General features: G+C 34.6%; 1 protein-coding gene across 47 annotated transcripts in view; it reads right to left on the minus strand.

Annotated features, from left to right (window-relative positions):
- The window catches only part of LOC105476014 (regulating synaptic membrane exocytosis 2), a 763,868-nt gene that overhangs the window by 447,311 nt on the left and 292,445 nt on the right, over window positions 1-24,112 (minus strand). For 2 of the 47 annotated variants that reach the window (XM_011731626.3, XM_024791005.2), the window contains exon 1: window positions 8,662-9,495. The exons of 34 other annotated variants lie outside the window; for them this stretch is intronic. In XM_011731626.3, the coding sequence (XP_011729928.2) occupies window positions 8,662-8,783 (122 nt within the window). In that variant the 5' untranslated portion in view covers window positions 8,784-9,495. Of the gene's footprint in view, window positions 1-8,661; window positions 9,498-24,112 lie in introns of those variants that run through there. 11 more of the 47 variants (XM_024791004.2, XM_071067462.1, XM_024791009.2 and 8 more) reach the window with 8 other exon arrangements.

Consider the following 24,112-nt stretch of genomic DNA (forward strand, 5'->3'; position numbering starts at 1 on the left):
TTGAATATTTTATCAAAATTTTCACATACACAAAACTTTATGTCCAGATGGTTTTGCTGGTGAATTCTATCAAATATTTAAGGAATAAATAACACCAATCTTGATACCAACTGTTCATCCAGTAGAGAAAAAGCAAATGCCAAACTCATTTCATGAGATCAAAATAACCCCAATGCCCAAACCTGTCATGGACATTTCAACTTAAGAAAACTAAAATCTCTCATGAACATAGATGCAAAAAAAAACCTATGAAAATCACAGAAAATCTACACCAGCAATATATAACATGGAAAATATCCCATGAGGTGGTATTTAACCCAGAAATGCAAAGTTGGTTTAATATTCAAAAACTAAACTTATACAATTAGCATTATTATGGAATCAGGAATAAGAATTATATAATAATTTCAGTTACTGAAGACAAAGCACTTCACAAAATGCACACCCTTTTTTTTTTTTTTTTTTTTTTTTTTTTTTTTGAGATGGAGTCTCACTCTGTCACCCAGGCTGGAGTGCAGTGGCACGATTCTTAAAAATTCTTTTTAAGAATTTAAGTAGCATGATCTCGGCTCACTGCAACCTCCGCCTCCTGGGTTCAAGTGATTCTCCTGCCTCAGTCTCCTGAGTAGCTGGGATTAGAGGCACACACCACCATGCCCGGCTAATTTTTGTATATTTAGTAGAGACGGGGTTTCACCATGTTGGTCACGCTGGACTCGAACTCCTGACCTCTTGATCTGCCTGCCTCAGCCTCTCAAAGTGTTGGGATCACAGGCGTGAGTCACCGCGCCTGGCCCATTTGTGATTTTTTTTAAAAAACTATTATTTAACAAAGAGACTCTCACAACTTCTGTTTGACATTATACTGTTGGTTCTATGCATTATAATAAGGCAATAAAAAGAAATAAAAAGCATAAATACTGGAAAAGAAATAAAACTGTCTCTGCAAATGACATGATTGTTTACAAGGAATAGCATAACAAATCTACAAAGCAACTATTAGAACTAGTAAGTGAATTTGAAAAAGTTAAAAGATAAAAGGTTAATATTAAAAATAAGATTTTAATATACTAGCATCAAACAACTGGATATTGAAATTTTAAAAAGAATTCCATTTATAATGAGATAAAAAACTTAAAATATGGAAATTATCACAAAGTCATACAAGATCTCTACTCTAAAAACCATGAAACATTGTTTGGAAAAATTTAAGGAGACCTAAATAAATGAAGAGATACAACACTGGAAGACTCAATGTTAAGATGTTATTTCTCTCCAAATCAATCTACAAAAATACATTGCAATCCGAGATTTAATCCCAGCAAACTTCTCAAATCAAAATTAACAAGGTGATTATAAAAAATATATGAGGCTGGGCATAGTGGCTCATGCCTGTAATCCCAGTGCTTCGGGAAGCCAAGGCAAAAGTATAGCAGATAGCCTGAAGCCAGGAGTTCCAGAATATCCTGGGCAATATAGCAAGACAAAAAAAAAAAAAGTTTTGTCTCTACAAAATTCTACAAAAATAGTTCTAGCTCCTGGGAGGCTGAGGAAGAAGGATCACTTGAGTCCAGGAGTTGGAGGCTGCAGTGAGCTATGATCACACCACTGGGTGACAGAGACCTTATCTCAAATATATATATATTTGAAATATATATATGCAGAAGACCTGGACTATCTAACCTATTGGACAAAAAGAACAAAGGTGGAGGATTAACACTGCCTGACATCAAGATTACAAAAAGTAAGACTGGCATATTGCACAGATCAGAAATAGAACCATGCTTATACAACTATTCAATTTTCTACAAATGTGACAAATCCATCCAATGAGGAATAGAAACCTTTAAGCCTTTTCAGCAAATGGTAATGCAATAACTGGATATCCATCCAGAAAAAATATTAATCTTGACCCCTACCTCACACTATATGCACAAAAATTAATTTATGATGGATCATATATGTTAACCAAAAAGCTAAAACTCAAGCTTCTGGAAGATATAGAGAAAGATAGTTTCCTGACTTAGGGGTTAACAAGAATTTTTAGAGAGCAAACAGAAAATAAAAACCACAATGGAAGACAATTACTAAATCACATTTTAGCAGAACTAAAACTTCTGCTCATCAAAAGGCATTGTTAAGAAAATAAACAGGCAAACCACAGAATGGGAGAAAACATACATTATATATATATACATTCACTTACTAGTGAATTTAATAAAAACACAGCCTAATTTTTAAAATATTGGACACTTTACAAAGGAGGATACACAAATAGCCAACAACAGTATGGAAAAGTTCTTGGAGTTGTTAGTCATGAGGCAAATATAATAAAATTATCATAAGAAGATGCCACTATAAACTCACCAGAATGATAAAAATTAAAAACCTATATCACCAAATGGTGGAAAGCATATGGCATCACCAAAATCTTCAATCATTGTTGGTGGGAGTCTAAAACTTCTTTCAATAAAGAAAATACTTAAAAACTGTAGATAAGTACCATTTAAATGTGTTTTTAAAAATGATGTGGCATTATGAAACTAAACATACACCCACCCTATGATCCACAAATTTCTCTTTTAGTTATTTGCCCAAGAGAAATAAAAATAGATGACCACAAAAAGACTTACGTGAAAGTGTGGTATATTCATAAAAAGAAATACTATTCAGCAATGAAAAGGAAAAAACTACTCACACATGCCACAATTATGAATGAATGTTTTAAAACTATGCTGAGTAGGCTGGAGGCAGTGGCTTATGTCTAATCCCTGCACTTTGGGAGGCGAGGCAGGTGGATCGCCTGAGCTCAGGGTCTTGAGACCAGCCTGGGCAACATGGTGAAACCCTATCTCTACCAAAAAAAGAATTAGCTAGGCATGGTAGCACATGCCTGTGGTCCCAGCTTCTCAGCAGGCTGAAGTGGAAGGATCACTTGAGTTTGGGGGAGGTTGTCATGAGCCGAGATCACATCACACTGCACTCCAGCCTAGGTGACAGAGTGAGATCACATCAAAAAACAAAAATAAAAACAAAAAAATAGATGAAATTATGCTGAGTAAAGTGCCTTACCAAAAAAGAGTAGCTTCTATAAAATTTGATTATGTGAAGTTTCAGAACAAGCAAAACTAATCTACACTAGTGGGGAAAAGCAGTACAACAGTTGGTTCTGGAGGCTGAGGAGAGTGGGTATTGACTGGGAAGGAGTGTGAAGAATATAACTGTGGGAATTCAGAGATTAATAAATATGTAGCCCCTAACTCAAGGAGCTCTTAGGACAGCAACTTTACCAGTAACACATAGCCAGTAAGCAGCAGACCCTAGATAGGAGCATAACTGCTATGTTCAATACTACCCAACACAAAGCTACAACGTGTAGTAGAAAAATCAGGCACAAATAAATCCTTACCTAAACGCAGCAGTTTTCCTTGTCCTTTTCCATTAACTCTATGTCTGACATTTCAAAGGACTTACAATGAAATGAAAAGTTTAAAGCCATGTAAGTAACTGTCCTGAGTTTAAGTAAGCAGCTGGACTTTAGTTTGTTCAAGAGTAAAATGACAGCAGTAGAATAAAAAAGTCTCCAAATGTGTTTCTTAGAACCAAACATGGGTCCCATGTCCCACTTTCTGTACCGGAGTTGCTCTACTTTTATCTGCTTTACATATTGAGTTAGACCTTGAAAGTGTTCTCTGCCCAAAACAGAAAGCATAGTTTAAAAAATACTAGGCAAAATAAAGAGCCCTCATATTTTAAGATACTATAATTTTTAATGTGCAATGGGTTTTTCTATTTTGCCCTATAAGAAATGTTCACACATTTTTCTAAAATACTTACAATTTCTCAAATTTGAAAGCACAACTAAAATTGTGGAATTCTTTTGTTGGGGCCATGAATTTTTTGTGAGTAATTCATAGATGGATAAGAAGAAAGCCTATAGCCCACATGAAACGAATTCATTTTACTATTTAGTGAGTAGTGCCAGAATTAAAGAAGTTTACTAGTAATTATTTCTAACTTTCAAAATCCTTTATGATCACACAGAAGTTGAAAATTTAAAAGTAAACATTTACCTGTCAGTCATCACCAAAAGCAGTAGCTTTATAAAACTGTTTTCAATAAAGAAAATGCTTAAAGACTGTAGATCAGTGTCAGATTAAGGACCTATACTAATAATTGTAGTATATCGCTAAGGTCCACAGGTAAATATTCTTGTGAAAATACTAATGACACACGTATCTAAATCAAAAGCCATTTTGATTAGAAATCTAAATAGATAATTGTGTTACAAGCTTTTATGTCTATAATGAATAATGTTATAGTTATAAAAATATTTTATAATCACAATTATGTATGTTTAATAAAGTATATATATGTACATAAAATGTGTATATTAGATGACTGGGTGCTTTATAACTCGTAACACAGACGTTTCTTGCAATATGAAAAATCAGTTGTGCTGGAATCATACCAAGTCCAAACAAAGCACACTGTGTAGAGAGCACCCTGAGAACTATGAAAAGTAAGCATGTTGTTCTTTCAATGTCAAAGTAGTCATTAACGTACCATGATGAAGAATCATTATCTGTGCCAAAATTCCTGAACACGAATTACTGGTTTGATTATAAACCAAAGCAATAATAAATGCTACAGGAATAACTAAGAACTTCTGACCAAAAATAATACTAAATAAACATTTATTTAGCAAATCACACTTAAAATATTAATGTTTTAGAAAAGTGTCAATATTTCAATGGAAAAGAATCCACTTAAACTAAGTGAATTTAAGCTTTATATTTCACTTTTATAATTAGAGTAGCCCTGTAATTTACTTTCAAATCACAACACCTTTGAGAGAGAATAGTACTAATAATAATCACTGGATGACTGCAGGCATAAATTGGGAGTACTCCAGGCAAACTGGATCATATGGTTATCTTACTTGTAACTGAAAAAAAAAAAAACTACAAATATTCTTCAGTCTACTAACATTTTTTCTTTTCTTACTTTTAAATATGAAAGTCTGCATATTTCATTGTACGTATACGGAGAGACTGTTTTTAATATCTACTCTAAATAAATTCCAGTTCTATTATGCCCCTGTGTGGCCAGAAGGCACAGCAAATTCACTGTCACACATTCAGTGGCAAAGAAATACATCTAGAGGAAAATACAGATCTCTTTATTGTATAAAAAAGATGGCTAAAAATTAGCAAATGGAAAAACTTAGAGGATGAATTTTATCACAAAAGATAGCCATCATTAGCATGTTTATTTGAATATTGCCCAAAGCAATTGATAACTCAATGCAGTGAACCATGCTAAAAAATATATCTTCTAGCATCTCAATATTTATGTTTGCTTCCAAAGACAAGCTCACAAAAATTAGATTTCATATTGAACTCAGTACTTGACTTTTTTATTAATGATAAAAGCAATTATCTTTGTGTCCTGATTAAGTAATTTCACTTGAGAGAGTTTACAATGAGAAAACTTGATAACAAAAAATTAAACTAAAGTGGCATTTCATCAAAACCTATTAAGTGAGTCAAGTGAGTTTATGCAGGATGAAGACAATTTTTTTTATAGACTTCCAGTTGTTTCATTTTAGCTGTAAAAGAACAAAGAATCTTGCTGCCTCCTTCATGCACTAAAATGGCACTCAAGAACCATACAATAAGAGAATAAGCTAAACACTTTAAGCATGAAAATAAGGTTTGTGCTGTATGGTTTGCAACAAAAAGTTAGTCTAAAATATTTTAATAATTATTACTCAGATATATTTCATTTAATCATTAGTTAATGAATTCACTTAACAATCTATATTAATCTCCAGTTGGGGGACTTATGACACATACAGTATTATTGGTGGATTTAAAAATCTTTCCTCCTTTGACAAGTTGAACTTGGAAATTTTTCTGGAGCAGTTATTATGGAAGATTTTCATCCTTTAATGTTTTATTGCTAATATGTCATAGGAGTCAACTGCCTCACCATCTAAAATCCTAATGAAAGTTGAGTTGCAGTTTGGGAATAAGATTAGCTACCAAACAGGAGTCTTAATTTAAAAACTACTTGAAAGGGCCCCCTTTTAATAATATATTGTCTACAGATGATGCATAATACTATTCTAGTAATCCCTACTAGAAAGCAATTCAGAATAAAATATCTAATTGTCCAAATTGATGGCTATTTTTCTACCAATTTAAAGATCATAGTTAATGTCACAATACAAATACTGAATATTCCATGTCAACTACTCCAAACAATTAAATGATCACTACTCATGTACTAACAACCAACACTGTTCTTTCCAGAGGTGATAGTTATATAATTGATGCTTAAGAAGATCATAGAGGTCTAATTGAAAGGTCCATTATTCAGAAAAAAATTTAAATTCTTTCATATGAGATATTTTGATGACATATTCAGGTCATTCTTCTTCCATGATTTTTTTGTTGAAGAATAATTTTTTAGTCTATATCTTTACTTTCCACTTTAGTGTTAACTAAAATGTTAATACCTATGCAGGATGCATAGGCACTTATATTGTTTAAAAGAATATAAGCAGAATAAAAGGTTTAAAAGACCCTTGTATCTAAACTGAACACAAAAAATAACCAAAAAATTAAAATATGTGGAAGCATAAAATTCATATACTTATTTTTTCACTCATCATACTTGTAAAACAATAACTATTTGCAGAACTTTTTGATTGATTTTAAAAGTAAATCAAGTAGCTGATCATTTATGAAGATGCATAGATGTATTTGTGATATAAGGTCACATGATTTTTAAAGACTAATAAGTTAAGGACATATAAAGGCAGAGATTTTTTCCCCTAAAGCAAGATAAATTCTTTATTGATTAATTGGTAGTTTGGGATAATTTCAAATAATAATCAATACAAGTTAAACTATATTGGTCATATAGAGAAGTATTAAAAACTTCATAGTCTAATGTTTAAGGGCAGTAGCATAAAAGTCCAGATTTTAATGACAGCTTTAAAGGCTCTTACTGAAATTAGAGGCATGCAAACAATAAAAGAAATTTGAAGCCAAAGCAAGTACACAGTGATAGGTATGCACACAATTTCCTCAAAAAATAGTTATTTTCAGATTTTTAAATTAATAATACTTACTTTAAAACCAATTCCTTATGATGCTGTTAATAGCATAATTTCTATACCTAAACCCTAATATTAATACGTTTACACACAAATTCTTAGCATTAAAAAAAAAAGATGGAATTAAAACAAGGAAAAGGTTTATAAAGGATGAGTACAAATCCTAAAACTCTGGTAGCTTCAGGACATGGAAATTTTTAGAAAGCCATACTTGCTTTTTAATTTAAATATAACATAAAATAGATATTTTTTCATAAATTATAGACACTAAAGTGATGTATTACTTTAAAAAAGGAAAAAAGCATCTTAAAATATAGATATCCAATTTAGCATATCCTAACATTTCATATACGGTTTTATGTTTTTAATTAGTCTCAAGATAAAATATAAACAAAATCCAATTCATTTATTGAATAAAACTGAATTGAGGAAAGAAAGTGAAATTTTATAAGAAATAGATATGTTATTCCATATTCAAAGTAAAGGTTGTAAATATACTTATCATCAGTAAACATTTTAAATGCCAACAAATTTTAAAAGACTTGTTTTCATTTGCTAAATTAAGATACATATTGTATAACAGGTATTTTTTTAATCTCCAAAACAAGATGCCTCACATTGTGCAGAGATACTAAAAAGAAGAGACGAGTAAATCATTCAATATTTTATGCACTATTAGTTCCCCATCAGTTTCCAGAAGGTTTCAGTGCATTGCCATGTTCACAGAATTTCTTTCTCAGTCTTCTCCACATATATTTAGTTAAAATGGGGTCTTTTTTATACTAAGTATATAACATGGGAAATTTTCAAAAGCCAAACAACTTAAATGAGCAAAGAACTGGGTGATAAAACTGCATTCCAAAAGCATTCTTTAATAGAATATCTTTTAGTGTAAGCCAGAGAAACCATCTGAAAGATATGTTCATAATTTAACAGCCTTCACCACAGAAAAATGATAAGGTTGAAAAAGCAATAGGAATTTATAACAAAGAATCCTGCCAAATTAGCCGACCTAATGCAAAGCATTATTCGCAGTTCCACAATATATCTTGTTTAAAAGTGATTATTGAGCTACCCTGCAGAGAGAAATGTCTTAAACCTAGAAAACATCTACCACATGTTTCACAGGAGCATGCACGATTGCTAATTCACATTTTCAACCAAATCACACGATTATATGGCCCCATCCCTATATATGCAATGTAATCACTGCCATGATCACAAAGAAAACATCTATCTGGCATTTTTAAGTCATTTTACGTATTTAGAAAACAAAATAATGAAACAGCCTGATATCTGTATTACGTTTCAGAGGTCAAGCTACTTAAATTTAAGATGCTTTTTCTGCTTTGAAGTAAGCTTATTTTCCTTCTTAAAATCAAATTAAGAATGCTACATAAAATCTTAAATTTACAATAAAAAGATAACACCTTTGTAATACTAGCACTTTAATACAAAACAATTTTTACAGGCACGTAAGATTATTATTCTGAAAATAACAATATTAAAAGAAAATACAGTTTAGCTCTACTCACCTTGCATTGTTCAGTGTTTGTCCAAAAAGCTCATTTTGTAAGATATTTGGTGGGGATGAAAAAACCCCATGAAAATGAGATAAAACAGAATTGCAGACCTGGCGCAATGTCTCAAATTGCATTTTCTTTCTTTTTTTCCCCCCTTCTCTTATTTTTCTCTACCACCTGTCTTCAAAATCATCTATTTGCTGACACCATCAAATAAAAACATGCCAATCAAGTTCCATATTTCTCCTGAGCTCTGTAAAAACTGTGCTTAAATGAACAGAGGTTGATAGTTAATTGTACAGTCATTATTCTTCTAATTCAGTTGTAGGAGATTCAGTACCCGTGCAGCTTTCGGCTTTCTCCTGACTGTAGCAAGAATTCTAAACAGCAGTAAGCTTTTTGGGCATTCCCAGCTGAAGTGTGAAGCTGAGCTGCTTTCATGTACTCTACTCATATTTCTCTAAGCCTATTAAAAACACGCAATGAATAGATGCTGTCGTCAGGAGTTTTAGCACATCTGGCTGCCAGCAATAAAATATCAGAAGTAATAAAAATGGGGACAAGGTATCTTCTCAATGCTACTACTGGGTAAGAATAAGAGAAATCATGCATTTCCCCAACCCTTTTCTCTATTCCTGAAAAACAAATAACTCCAGCAACAGAGTATATCTCTTCAATGTGCAAGCTGCTGCAAAGGACCAGAACACTCTAAAAATAAGTGGTAGATTCTTCTCTTGATGTCATGAAGCAATGAAAATATGATCAACAATAGAGCATTTATCATCTGCATTTAAAATGCCATGCTTCTAAGAGAAGTACATTTGGAAAACATGTATTTAGGTGTTTTAATTTCTCATTTAAAAATTTCTCCATTTATTTATTTTTAAAGCAAAGTGGATTAATGTTGAATCTAGTTCCGTTCTAAAGGCTATATACATAGTGACTACATGGTTATTCACATAATTTATACATTATATAAATTATAAAAAATTATAGCTTATCAATTAAAATTCACCTAAACACCACACACTAAATTAAAACTTCTCTCCAAATGCAAGCGGAGGAAAAACCCTACAGTCAAGGCCAGAGACACTTCATCAGTTATTACTAATTTATTTCAATAATGGTGGTCATAGCATTTTGTAGAAGAAAATGTTCCCTGAAGGCTCCTATGGTCTTGGAAACCCACCCCATCATCATCTATTATCATTGAATAATTCTGTTTCTGATAAACATTTAGGTTATCCTATACCAAAGTACAGACATCTTTCTATAACAGATCTCTAAAACTAGTGTGTAAGCCAAATTTTAAATATCAACTCACTTACAGAGATGTTTAGTATATTTATTGACTTTTAATAGCTCCTAACCTTTGACATTTCTTTAATAGATCCAGCCCTTTTTGCCCTTTTTACCTCAACTCATTGCCTTTTTATCCTTTTCCACACACTATCAATAAATAGACATTTAAATACATTAAGTTTTTAAAAGCTATGAATTCTTTTTTGGCATAATCATGTCACAAAAGAACAACACAAATTAAACATGTAATAATATAAATTTTTAAACAACCATTTTTAAAAATAAGATGTTCAATTATGGGTTTCTTCTCAACTAAGAATGTCCCTATTTTATTATTTCAGTTTATTATTTTATTACTTCAATATTATTTATTATTTCAGATTTTTATAGGTACATGCCAATCTATTTGTCAAACACACATACATGCCTAAAAATCATAAAGTATTTTTAGTTCATAAAGCACTTCCAAATTTATTTTAAAATATCCAGAAAACATTGTACGAGCTAATGCCACTATCATTTTATGGATGAAAAGAAACTGAGGCTTTATTTATTTATTTTTAAATTAATTAATTAATTATTTTTTTGGGGAGACAGAGTGTCACTCATTGTCACTCAGGCTGGAACGCAGTGGTGCTCACCGCAACATCTGCCTCCTGGGTTCAAGCAATTCTGCCTCAGTCTCCTGAGTAGCTGGGATTACAGGAGTGTGCCACCACGCCCGGCTAATTTTGTATTTTTAGTGGAGACAGGCTTTCACCATATTGGCCAGGCTGATCTCAAACTCCTGACCTCAAGTGATCCACCCAGCCTGGCCTCCCAAAGTGCTGGGATTACAGGCATGAGCCACTGCACCTGGCCCGAAGCTGTATTGAATTAAATATCACATAATTTATAAAAGATAGCAAACATATTTTGAATTTGAACAGAACAGAGTCCTCAGAAATAATACCACACATCTACAGCCATCTGATCTTTGACAAACCTCAGAAAAACAAGAAATGGGGAAAGGATTCCCTATTTAATAAATGGTGCTGGGAAAATTGGCTAGCCATAAGTAGAAAGCTGAAACTGGATCCTTTCCTTACTCCTTATATGGAAATTAATTCAAGATGGATTAGAGACTTAAATGTTAGACCTAATACCATAAAAACCTTATAAGAAAACCTAGGCAATACCATTCAGGACATAGGCATGGGCAAGGACTTCATGTCTAAAACACCAAAAGCAACGGCAACAAAAGCCAAAATTGACAAATGGGATCTCATTAAACTAAAGAGCTTCTGCACAGCAAAAGAAACTACTATCAGAGTGAACAGGCAACCTACAGAATGGGAGAAAATTTTTGCAATCTACCCATCTGACAAAGGGCTAATATCCAGAACCTACAAAGAACTCAAACAAATTTACAAGAAAAAAACAACCCCATCAAAAAGTGGGCAAAGGATATGAACAGACAGTTCTCAAAAGAAAACATTCATACAGCCAACAGACACATGAAAAAATGCTCATCATCACTGGCCATCAGAGAAATGCAAATCAAAACCACAATGAGATACCATCTCACACCAGTTAGAATGGCAATCATTCAAAAGTCAAGAAACAACAGGTGCTGGAGAGGATGTGGAGAAATAGGAACACTTTTACACTGTTGGTGGGATTGTAAACTAGTTCAACCATTATGGAAAACAGTATGGCGATTCCTCAAAGATCTAGAACTAGATGTACCATATGACCCAGCCATCCCATTACTGGGTATATACCCAAAGGATTATAAATCATGCTGCTATAAAGACACACACACACGTATGTTTATTGTGGCACCATTCACAATAGCAAAGACTTGGAATCAACCCAAATGTCCATCAGTGACAGACTGGATTAAGAAAATGTGGCACATATACACCATGGAATACTATGCAGCCATCAAAAAGGATGAGTTTATGTCCTTTGTAGGGACATGGATGCAGCTGGAAACCATCATTCTTAGCAAACTATCACAAGAACAGAAAACCAAACACCGCATGTTCTCACTCATAGGTGGGAACTGAACAATGAGATCACTTGGACTCGGGAAGGGGAACATCACACACCGGGGCCTATCATGGGGAGGGGGGAGGGGGGAGGGACTGCATTGGGAGTTATACCTGATGTAAATGACGAGTTGATGGGTGCTGACGAGTTGATGGGTGCAGCACGCCAACATGGCACAAGTATACATATGTAACAAACCTGCACGTTATGCACATGTACCCTAGAACTTAAAGTATAATTTGCTTTTGGAGTCTTTGCTTTGGACTCCATTTTCTATGCTCCTTCCCTATGATTCTATTTTTTTACATATGTACACACATGTGCACATGTACACACACACACAAATGCACACCTATTGTAAAATGGCCAATTTCGATAGATGAATAGGAAAACTATCTGCCAGTGTCCTAATCAAGGGCATTTTAGTTACAGCAAATATCTCAAATGTTTTAACTCACAAGTAACTTTAAATGAGTTTCTTCCATTTACCTCCAGCAGAAGCAACCTGAAGTGCTTTAATTTTTAAGCCTCTGATTATGAGTTGACTTTTCACATCTATGAAAGGTCAGTTTCTACAAGTGTAAACAAACATTTTAAAAATTCTTATTTTCAAGTCAATTTCACAGCTCGTACTATCTGTGATGGGAAAAAATTTAAAGTCTCCCCTTTTAAATAGATTTAATTTTTATCAACAATCAGAAGCCCTTTAGAAACAAGTCTACTAAGTAAGAAGGTGATTATACTGCAAAACAACATTTGTTATTAAAAAGGTTTCTTTTATATTTCAAAATTGGATATGAAGACCAAGTCAAAGAAAAAGCATCAAAGTGGTCTAAGTAATGCAAACACTAGAAAGAGACTTAAAAACGACTCATTTGAAAGAGTGAATGATATATCAACTGCCTTCCTCGGAGACTTATTTTTCCAGCTCTCACTATACAACACCCATACTACTGAGCAGCTTTCTTCTAGTTCCCTCAGTATCCCAGAAATGATTTCTTCCACCTTCCTTCTCCATTACCACCCTTTAACCTGCTCCTACTCATCCTTAAGGGCTCAAATGTCCCTCCTTTAGAAAGACTTTCTCTGACCTAAATTAGGTCCCCTCTTATGCATTCTCATTACACCCTGTGCTCATTCTTCACAGCATTTGATATGTGTGACTATATATTTACTTGAAAAAAATGTTTAATATCTTTCACCCTCAATTCCATGAGTTTAAGTCCTGCACTCCTATCTCACTCATCTAGCATAATGCCTAGTACAGAGTAGGCAGTTCATTAAACATTATTGAATAAATGGATGACTACATGTTAACAAAAAGTTAATTCTTTTTCAATAACATACATAGACAGGATAGGAAACCACCTCAGGACTTCATTTGGTTCTCAGTTTCTACAGGGTTTTTTTGCTTGTTTATTTTTAGTCTGCCACATCATCTTATAAGGGTCATAAACACAGGAGTAACCAATATTTGCAATCAAAAACATTGTGCTTTGAATGGACTTTGTAATTTGTTATGGATATCCTGAATATTATAAAGAACGTTTACAGATAATGTTTGTTTTAAATTTTCAATATAGTGCAGGTTCACATGTGACATAAATATTGGAGACTTCTGTCAGAACAGAAAGAACACGGTATTTGGCATCAGGCAGCCTGGTTTTAAGTACTGACCCCAACCCAAACTAGTTATATTACCTGAGCATATTTACTTTATGTATCTGAGCTATGGTTTTATCAAATGTAAAATAAGCTATCTCACCTCATAGGGAAATTACTGTATTAAAATCTCATAAGTACCAACGCATTTTATAAATTATAAAGTGTTTGGAAGTAAACTCACTATGAACTATTTAGGGAATCAAATTACTGGTATCTGAATTCTTTTTTTTGTTTTGTTTTGTTTTTGAGACGGAGTCTTGCTCTGTCGCCCAGGCTGGGGTGCAGTGGCCGGATCTCAGCTCACTGCAAGCTCCGCCTCCCGGGTTCACGCCATTCTCCTGCCTCAGTCTCCAGAGTAGCTGGGACTACAGGCGCCCGCCACCTCGCCCGGCTAGTTTTTTGTATTTTTTAGTAGAGAGGGGGTTTCACCGTGTTAGCCAGGATGGTCTCGATCTCCTGACCTCGTGATCCACCCGTCTCGGCCTCCCAAAGTGCTGGGATTACAGGCTTGAGCCACCGCGCCCGGCCGGTATCTGAATTCTAATAATTATGTTCAAGTATCTTTTACTTATCACACTTACTCATTTGACAAATATTTATATTTTCCTTGTGCAAATCTCTATCCTTCTATCCGTTAGTGCTGATAGGATGTAGGGCTTATGATTATCCTTTTCCAGAAACATCAGATAAACTCAAAAGGACTTCCAAGCAAGATCAGCTCCATATTTACATTGAGTCCAGCAGAGAGACATTAACTCTTACAAATGGTATAGACGATGGCAATTGCTTTCTCTATAGAATCTTTAGTGTCTCACTGGAAATGACAGTGAAAATAAGAGTTCTAATAGAAGATGTGTTAAAGAACTTTTGGAAGCAAAGGCAATTTCATGACAGAAGATATCTAAAAAACTAATCAACACTTGAATAAGTTCAATCTAAAAGTAATCAAAAGAATGCAAATAAAAATAATAAGGTAATGTATTTTTCCTATTAAATTGACAAAATATTGACCAGAGGATCAAAAAATGCACAATCTCATACCATATTTATTGGTAAGAGTGTATATTGGTACAACATTTTAATAAATATTTAGTAGTATATCTCAGAAGGTTTTTAAATGTTCAAAATCTGAGAGCACACTGCAACAATATAAACCAAAATGATAATATTGATTATCTCTGGGTAAGAACATGACAAATTTTTTATACTTTTTGATACACTAGTCACAAGTAAAGCTCAAAATTTAATTTACAAACAGTGGAGAACTCTAAAATTATAATACAATCATTAACCATCACATATTAAATATGATGTTGGCCCATGAACTTTTCTTTAGCAATGCTCAAGTAAATAAAATAGATTATTAGCTTTCATGTGATTAGCTGTATCATTAGCAATGGTTTCTCCCCTTCTATATCAATATAGATATAGGTAGAGATATAGATATTTTGAGACAGCGTCTTGCTCTGTCACCTCGGTGTAACCCCGAACTCCTGGGTTCAACTGATCCTCTCGCTTTGGCCTCCCATGTAGCTAAGACTATAGGTGTGTACCATCATGCCTGAATAATTTTTGATTTTCTTGTAGATATGGGGGGGGGGTCTCACTATGTTGCCCAGGCTAGTCTTGAACTCCTGGCCTCAATCAATCCTCCCTCCTCAGCCTCCCAAAGTGTTAGGATTACAGGTGTGGGCCACTGTGCCTGACTTCTCCTTCTTAAACAGTAAGTTCCTAAAATTCTGTAATAACTCAAATTGTTTAATTAGTACTATGAAACATCCAAATGACAAGAGAAACCAAAACTCAGCACTAACTTCTTTACATCATCCTCAAAAATATTTGAAGTGTAAATTCTTTTTTTTTTTTAAGGTTTTTTTTTTAAGTTTTTTTTAACTTTTAAGTTTAGGGGTACATGTGCAGGTATGTTACATAGGTAAATTTGTGTCATGGAGGTTTGTTGTACAGATTATTTCATCATCCAGATATCAAGCATAGTACTTATTAATTATTTTTCCTGAACCTCTCCCTCCTCCTAGCCTCCACCCTCCAATGGGCCACAGTGTCTGTTGTTCCCCTCCATGTGTCCATGTGTTCTCATCATGTAGCTCCCACTTATAAGTGAGAACATACAGTATTTGGTTTTCTCTTCCTGTATCAGTTTGCTAAGAATAATGACCTCTAGCTCCATCCATGTCCCTGCAAAAAAACATGATCTTGTTCTTTTTCATGGCTGCATAGTATTCCATGGCATATATGTACCACTTTTTTTAATGCAGTCTACCATTGATGGGCATTTAGATGGATGCAATGTCTTTACTATTGTGAGTAGTGTTGCAATGAACATACGAATGCATATTTCTTTTTTAATCCCATTACTGGGTATATACCCAAAGGATTATAAATCATGCTGCTATAAAGACACATGCACACTTATGTTTATTGTGGCACTATTCACAATAGCAAAGACCTGGAACCAACCCAAATGTCCATCAAAGATAGACTGGATTAAGAAAATGTGGCACATATACACCATGGAATACTATGCAGCCATAAAAAAGGGTGAGTTCATGTCCTTTGTAGGGACATGGATGAAGCTGGAAACCATCATTCTGAGCAAACTATCGCAAGGACAGAAAACCAAACACTGCATGTTCTCACTCATAGGTGGGAATTGAACAATGAGAACACTTGGATACAGGGTGGGGAACATCACATACTGGGGCCTGTCATGGGGTGGGGGCAGGCGGGAGGGATAGCATTAGGAGATATACCTAACGGAAATGACGAGTTAATGGCTGCAGCACACCAACATGACACATGTATACATATGTAACAAACCTGTACTTTGTGCATATGCACCTTAGAACTTAAGGTATAATAATAAAAATAAATAAATAAGAAAAAAAAAGAAGTGTAAATTTTTAAATTAAAATTATTTAAGAATCTTGGTTTACAAATGCCTAGTGGCTAAGCTAAATAATCTTAAGAAAGTTAACACCAACTCAAAAATTAAATAAAAGAATCAAAATTGGAAAGTTATGCTCTTGAATTAAAAACAACACAAGTCTCTAACCTGATAAGCCATGATAATTCATGACATACTTAATTTTACAGGCTGGGTTTAGATTTAATTTTTAAGAGTACCAAAGCATTTCTATTAAAATATTCCATACATGAAAATAAACAAATAACTAAATAAAGTTAATGAATCATTAAAATCATAAGATATATACCATATATAATCTATAACCAAAATCCCTGAAATGCTAAAGGAATTTTTCCTTTTCTTAAAATTTATATCTGTAGTCCCATCTATATAATTGAAACAACTGCATTCTCTCTTCCATTGCATTATTCTTGTTCCACTAACTACTTGAAGCATCCGACTGATAAAAATCTAAGGGTTATAAGAAAGATAGTCCAGAGAACAAACATTTTGAAAATAGTATCTTCATATATTTTGCACATTAAAGTACTCTGTTGTAAAGTATTCTGTATTTCCCTGAGGCACAGATCATAGAACAATTGACCTCAGGGATAACATATAAGAAAAAAAAGGCAGATGATGGAATTCCTAACAAAAGAAGGAAGATGAAGGCATTCAAAAAAGGTAATTTGGGCCGGGCACAGTGGCTCACGCCTGTCATCACAACACTTTGGGAGGCCAAGGCAGGCAGATCACCTGAGGTCAGGAGTTCGAGATCAGCCTGGCCAACATTCTGACCATTGCTGCAGAACAGACTAATAACACAACAGTTTCTGGCATCTAATTCACAAAGAAAGGGGAAGAACCTCGCCTCTACTAAAAATACAAAAATTAGCCAGGTATAGTGGCATGCACCTGTAATCCCAGCTACCTGGGAGGGTGAGGCAGGAAAATCGCTTGAACCCGAGAGGCGGAGGTGTATGCCGAGATCGCGCAGTGTGTGGAGATTGCACAGTAAGCCCAGATCGTGCCATTGCACTCAAGCCTGGGAGACAAGAGCGAAACTCCATCTCAAAAATAATAATAATAATAATGTAACAATTTGACTTATGCTTCAACTTAGGATGAACCATACAGTACACTCAGGAATGGAAGAAAGGAAGAACAGCCTAGACCTAAATAACCACACTACAAATCTAAAGATGACTAGTACATTTCTACTCATAAAATTTCAGATAAAACACAGGAAACAGTCCAAAATTGTTACATCGGTTTTCATAAGTTTTAAAAATTTGTTGATGGCCAGCTGAAAAAAACATGTTGTTTTCTGATGTACAAAAACATTTTATAGCATTGCTAGGGACTCAACCCTGTATCTATCGATAATTCTGACCATTGCTGCAGAACAGACTAATAACACAACAGTTTCTGGCATTTAATTCAAAAAAGAAAGGGGAAGCATGGTGAAAGCCACCACAAATGTGTGAAGCCGCACCATAATTGTGATCTCTCTCACTCTTCTTTCTAAACCAGAAGTGTAAGGGCTAATCCTACTCTGCTTTGGTTTGAGGGGCATTATTCTCAAAAGTATTACTAGGTTGCTTTAATAATCCAGTACAAAAGCAGGTTTTGCGACAGCAGTTCCAACACCTAAAACCTGGCAACAGCTGGGCATGGTGGCCCATGTCTGTAGTCCCAGCACTCTGGGAGGCCGAGGTGGGTGGATCACCTGAGGCCAGGAGTTCGAGACCAGCCTGGCCAACATGGTGAAACCCCGTCTCTATCAAAAATACAAAAAATTAGCCAGGTATGGTGGTGGGTGCCTGTAATCCCAGCTACTTGGGAGGCTGAGCCAGGAGGATCACTTGAACCCAGGTGGCAGAGGTTGCAGTAAGCCAAGATCGTGCCACTGCACTCCAGCCTGGGTGACAGAGTAAGATTCCAACTCAAAAATAAATTAATTAATTTAATTAAATAAAAATAAAAGCTGGCAACAGCAGAAATATCTTTCTTGTTGAATATAAGAGTTAGTTATAGAGTACCAAACCTAGATTTAAGCTCCACAATGAGAATGTCCAGAGTGACACCTGGAGATTCTACCAATTAAAAGAAAAAGGACCAAGATCCCTGAAAAAACAATTTGGAAAATCCTTTTAGAGTTAGGACTGCTAGTTCCAAGTATATATTTCCTTGGTAACTAACAAGAGAACCACTGAAAGCAACATTACAATTTCAGGGAGCTATATCAACATAAATAAGCTTCAACTCCATCTCCAATAGTTACATTCACCAAGAGCCACAATATAAGGAATGTTTATAGCCCTGGGACTTCAAGGACTCACACCTAAACTTGCAAACTGCCTCTACAAGTCACCTGTTACCTAGTAACTTCCAAGTGCACCTAGATTCCTCGAGAAACAAATATTGACTGCACATTGTTACTATATAAGATATTAGAAATAATAATCATTGGCACAACTATTAAAAGTGTTTCAGCAAAATATGTGAACAAATGAAATACTATGGAATAATATTGGCCTCCAAGAGTGCCCATTCATAATTCCTTTCTTTCATATAATTCCTCTCTCTACTCATTACACTACGAAAAAAAGGCGGTGAGGGATCTTTTCTCCCAAAGGCTACCTATTCTATAAATACAAATATTTGTTTCACTTTGACATTGGCTGTCAGAAAAAAGTGCCTTAGAAGTTTTAAGAACATTAGGATATGTTAATTTGCATGAGTAAAGTAACTTTTTTAGTATCTGTATGTATATCAAAACATCATGTTGTAGACCTTAAATATTTACAATAAAAAATTTTTAAAGGACATCATTAGGTTCAATACTGAAGAAAAAATATCTACATAAAGGTATAACAATAAAGTTTAAAGTACTTTGCTTTCACTAGAACTTGCATATGACAGAACACTTCTCATAAACTAGAATATATTGTCATTGCCAGCTATATAATACATTCAGTTAAATATGCTACAAGTACTGACTAGCTGCTTGCCACTGATTGAGTGTCAATGGGAAACAGTGAGTTGGAAGGTACTTGGCTGACTCTCTTTCATTGCCTCCCTTCTCCTTTCTTTCTTTTTTATCTTTCCCTGCCCACCTTCCTTGTCAGCATAGCCCAGGAAGCCACTAGAACTAATACAATTGCCTCTAAGGAGGCTCAGCTTAGAGGCAATATTAATGGTGATTCTAATGGGAACATTTTTTTCTATTCCAATATAGGCAGATGTCTTTGGAGAGCTACTGAAGAGTGAACTGGTTAGAATTAGTCCTGTGACAAAGGCTCAAGCAATTGCTGTTATGTTCCACCTTGCTGCCCTTAAATGTATTCAAGAAGAGGACATAAGGGATTTGTGTAAAGGAAGACTGAATTATGCAGAAGCTAAGATTATCTGACTTACAAAGTTCCTTCAAAATTTTATGCTGAATCCCAAATGCCTTCTGCTCCATCGTGCTTTAGTTACAAAAGGGATTACATCAAGACTAATATCTCAAATTTCCTTGGATTTTTTACCTACCTGTATTTAGCAGGACGTCAGCTTCCTGCTAAATGACCTCCTATAAATGTGCAAGTACCAGGCATACCAAATATGCCTCCACAGTCCTCTAAGTCTACTCATATCCTCTCATCAGTAACATGTGCTGATTATAAAGCCACTTGAGGATGGAGCCTCCCCACTTGATGGTGCCCTCAGTCTGAATTCCAGTCCTCAGCCAAAGGTGGCGAATCTTAAGGTTACTGCAATTCAAGGTATTGTGCTTTATGCAGGTATTGGGAGAATAAATCACTGTTCAAAATTCACTCATTCACTCAACAAGTATTTAAATACTGACTAAAGTATCAGAGGTACTTTTCTAAGTACTAAAGCAGGAAAGAAAGAAAAAGGAGTGGAGGGAGGAGGGAAGAAGAGAAAAAGAAAAGGAAAAAGGAAGTAGCGAGGACACCATCCAGCCCTTATAGGAGTTTTTATCTGTAGTATAGCAGGGAAGACAGAGACTAAGAAATTATATGTGTTATTGAGAATTCAGATTAGAAATGTGAAGAAAACTTGTAATAATAGGTTACCTTGAAATAGTCTTGGAGTTCAGAAGTTCATAGGAAGTTTTCCTAAACAAACAGACAAAAAAAAATAGATTCAAGATGAGAAACACCAAATGATAAGCATTGGCCAAGCCAAAAGTGGGACAAAGAAGTATTCCAGATATGGAATACGCATATACAAAGATGTACAAAGATCAAGAGACGACACTGATTATGGCAAAATCAAAGAACCACAAGAGGTCAATTCAGGGAGAAATCAAATAGCTGGAGAAGAAACAGTAGCCACATCCTACAGAGCATGGAAAACTGTTGAGATTCTGATTTTTAATCAAATCCATGAATAATTATGTGTTCTGCTGTAACAATGCTTTTTGAGTCAACAGATGTATCAAGTCCTAGTAGCCAGAATGGAGAAGATTCAGGAGTTAATAAGAAATACATAGGAGGATATATAACCATAAATACACCAAAATATTATCTCACTGTATGTGGAAGCAGAGAGATCATTTAGAAAGTTAATGTAATAGTCCAGGCAAGATTTTAGTTGGCGTGGATTAAAGTGATCATAATAAGATAGAGAAAAAAGAACAGACTTAAAAGGTAGACGTTGAATCAACAGGACTTAGTCATTGAGTGGTCATGGTCAAGATAGGAGTAAAAAGTACTCTTAGATTTATCTAAGATAAGATCCTATCACATTTAAAATAGAATCTAAACCTCCTCCTTCTACAGAAAAGAGATATGATGCATTGTTTCATCCAAGGCTTTTTGGACCAAATGGTTGGTCACAAAGTTAGAACTAGTACCTAGATCTTGTGACTTATAGTCCAGTGCTTCTTACGTGGTACTACTGTATCTCTGTCATTCCGCAACTTCTTATGGAACTCTCACTTAAAATGTAAGTTAGTGTTACAGTTTTTAAGGGTCCTTGGAATTTAAAATCCAAAGGTGATGTAAAAATACAGATAAAAAGAACAAGGCCTTCAGCCTTGAAGATAAACATAACTCTTAAGCCTTATGCTTTCTGAGAGAATAAAACAATAAAGCATAGATTCAAACACGTTTAGGCAGAAAAAAGAAATATTGCAAGGGCACAAATCGAATCTTCATAATCCTCCCACCCTCGTGACCCTAATTCTTATTAAACAAAGTCAAATAGAAGAGAATCTGTTGTCTTACCACTTTCTAGACAGGGGTTTTAGTTATACCTCAAAACTTTATGTTAAATTTTTCATATAAGTGAGTTTCAGATATATATCACAGAAATAAAAAAGTTATTTTACATTGCAACAATTTGGACTCCCTACACACTGTAGTCTTGCCATCTTGGTTATGTGAAAAATACTATAAATATTTCTGAGAGATGTAACTAAAATTTATTAATCCTGCTTTATCACAACTGAGGCAGAGAAAAGGAAGTTTAAAGTAATTAAAGAGATTGAATATACAGAAAACTCAATAGGAATTTGAAAATATCAATGAGGAAAAATAAGGTGAAAACTAACTCTAAGAAATAGATAAAAAAGTTCAGGTGGAAATGTAATAAAAGAAAAAATGAAAAGAAGTGGAAGAGAGATTGCATTAGTAGAGATTGGGAAGTCAAAATAAAGTTTAATTTTCCAGCTCAAGTACTGTGTAATTAGGTAAGCAAAATGAGAACTGTTCTACCAATAACCTTCAAACCAACCTTGAAAGACCTTATTTCCAAACAAAGAGTTCCAAATCATACCTTAAAATTTCCAACTGTGTCAAATAATAGATATTAACAACTCTCAGGTATGTATCACGGAAATAAAAAAGTTGATTATATGTAACAACAATTTTGATTCTCTGTACTATTTATTTTTGCTGACTTGGTTATTTAAAAAAAAAGAGTAGCTGCAGATTACTAAAGAAGAAATCCACACAATATATTAATGTTTGTAACACTAAGCTGCATCCCAAATCCTAGGACAATAGCGAATTTATCAAGTATTAAGCTATCTTGAGATGCACGGGGCTAATTCACTCTTCAGGATTCCTAGGAATAAAAATGGTCGCACAAAATTAAACAAAAACACTCAAGAGAAATAACAATTAGTACCATTATTAAGTATTACACATACAGAAAAAAACACATACATAAAAATAGATAAACACACTTTTTAAAAAATAAGCCTGGGTGTGGTGGTTCATCCTGTAATGTCAGCACTTTAGGAGGCCAAGCCAGGAAGATTGCTTGAGGCCAGGAGTTCGAGACTCGCCTGGGCAATGTAGTCAGACCCCATCTTAACAAAAATAAAAAATTAGCTGGGCGTGGTGGCATTCGCCTGTAGTCCTAGCTACTTAGGAGGCTAAGGTAGGAAGACTGCTTGATCTCAGGAACTAGAGGCTGCAGTCACCTATGACTGTACCTCTGTACTCCAGCCTGGGTGACAGAGCAAGACTCTCAAAGAAAAAAAAAAAAGAAAATTCCTATAAACTTCTTATAAGTGAAAAACTACAGTTTAAAAACTCCTCTGGGGTTTTAAATCAAATCTCTCAATGGCTACAGCACCTTTGCAGGTAAATACTACAGTCAAAGTATGCCAGGATGATTTAGAAAAACTCTGTCTCAATTCACTGCATATTAAACATATTCCTATCTATTACTCCTAGAAATGAGAGTCAGTAAGGATCTACTGTATTTTCTTACCAGAAGGAGTAGAGAAAATAAACCACATAGACAAACTCAAGGACAAAAGCAGAAATCAAGTGAAAAACAGTCAAGGAAGCTGAGTGTTCCATACATGTTACGTTATCTTATATAATCTTGTCCACATACAATTCAATACTCTGTTGGTGGTAGAGGAGGAGACTACTGAAAATTTATTCCAAAATCTAGCAGTTCTTAAAAGTGTAATCCAGTGCCCTCAGTAGAATCCCCAAATCCCTTTCAGAGGATCTGCAGGGTCAAACCTATATGTATAATACTAAAATATTATTTGCCTTTTTGATTCTCATTCTCTCTTGGGTGTACAGTGGAGTTTTCCAGAGGCTAAATTATGTGTGATATCTCGATATATTGAATACAGAAGCTGTCTTCCACTAAGTTAGACAATAATGGAATTTCCCAAAAATGTAAAATAGTGTCACTTTTCTCACTAAATTTTTCTTTTCTTTACTTTTTTTGAAATATGCTGTACTAGTTTTCCATTGCTGCAAAACAAATAACAATACTTTTAATAGCTTTAAAAACATATATTTATTATCTTACAGTTTCCATAGATCAGGAGTCCAAGTACGGTTTAAATGATCCTCTGACTCAGGGCCTCAGAAGGCTGTTATTAAGATGTCCACTGGACCACGTTTATTTCTGAGCTCAGGATCCTTTTGCAAGCTCATGTGATTGTTGGCATGCCTTAGTTCCTTGTGGCTCAAAGATTTAGGTCCTCACTTTCTCGCTTGCTGTCAGAGACATACTACTCAGCTCCTACAGGCCCCACACAGATCCCTG

This window comes from Macaca nemestrina, chromosome 8 (genome assembly GCF_043159975.1).
Source record: "Macaca nemestrina isolate mMacNem1 chromosome 8, mMacNem.hap1, whole genome shotgun sequence".
NCBI classification, from domain to species: Eukaryota; Metazoa; Chordata; class Mammalia; order Primates; family Cercopithecidae; genus Macaca; species Macaca nemestrina.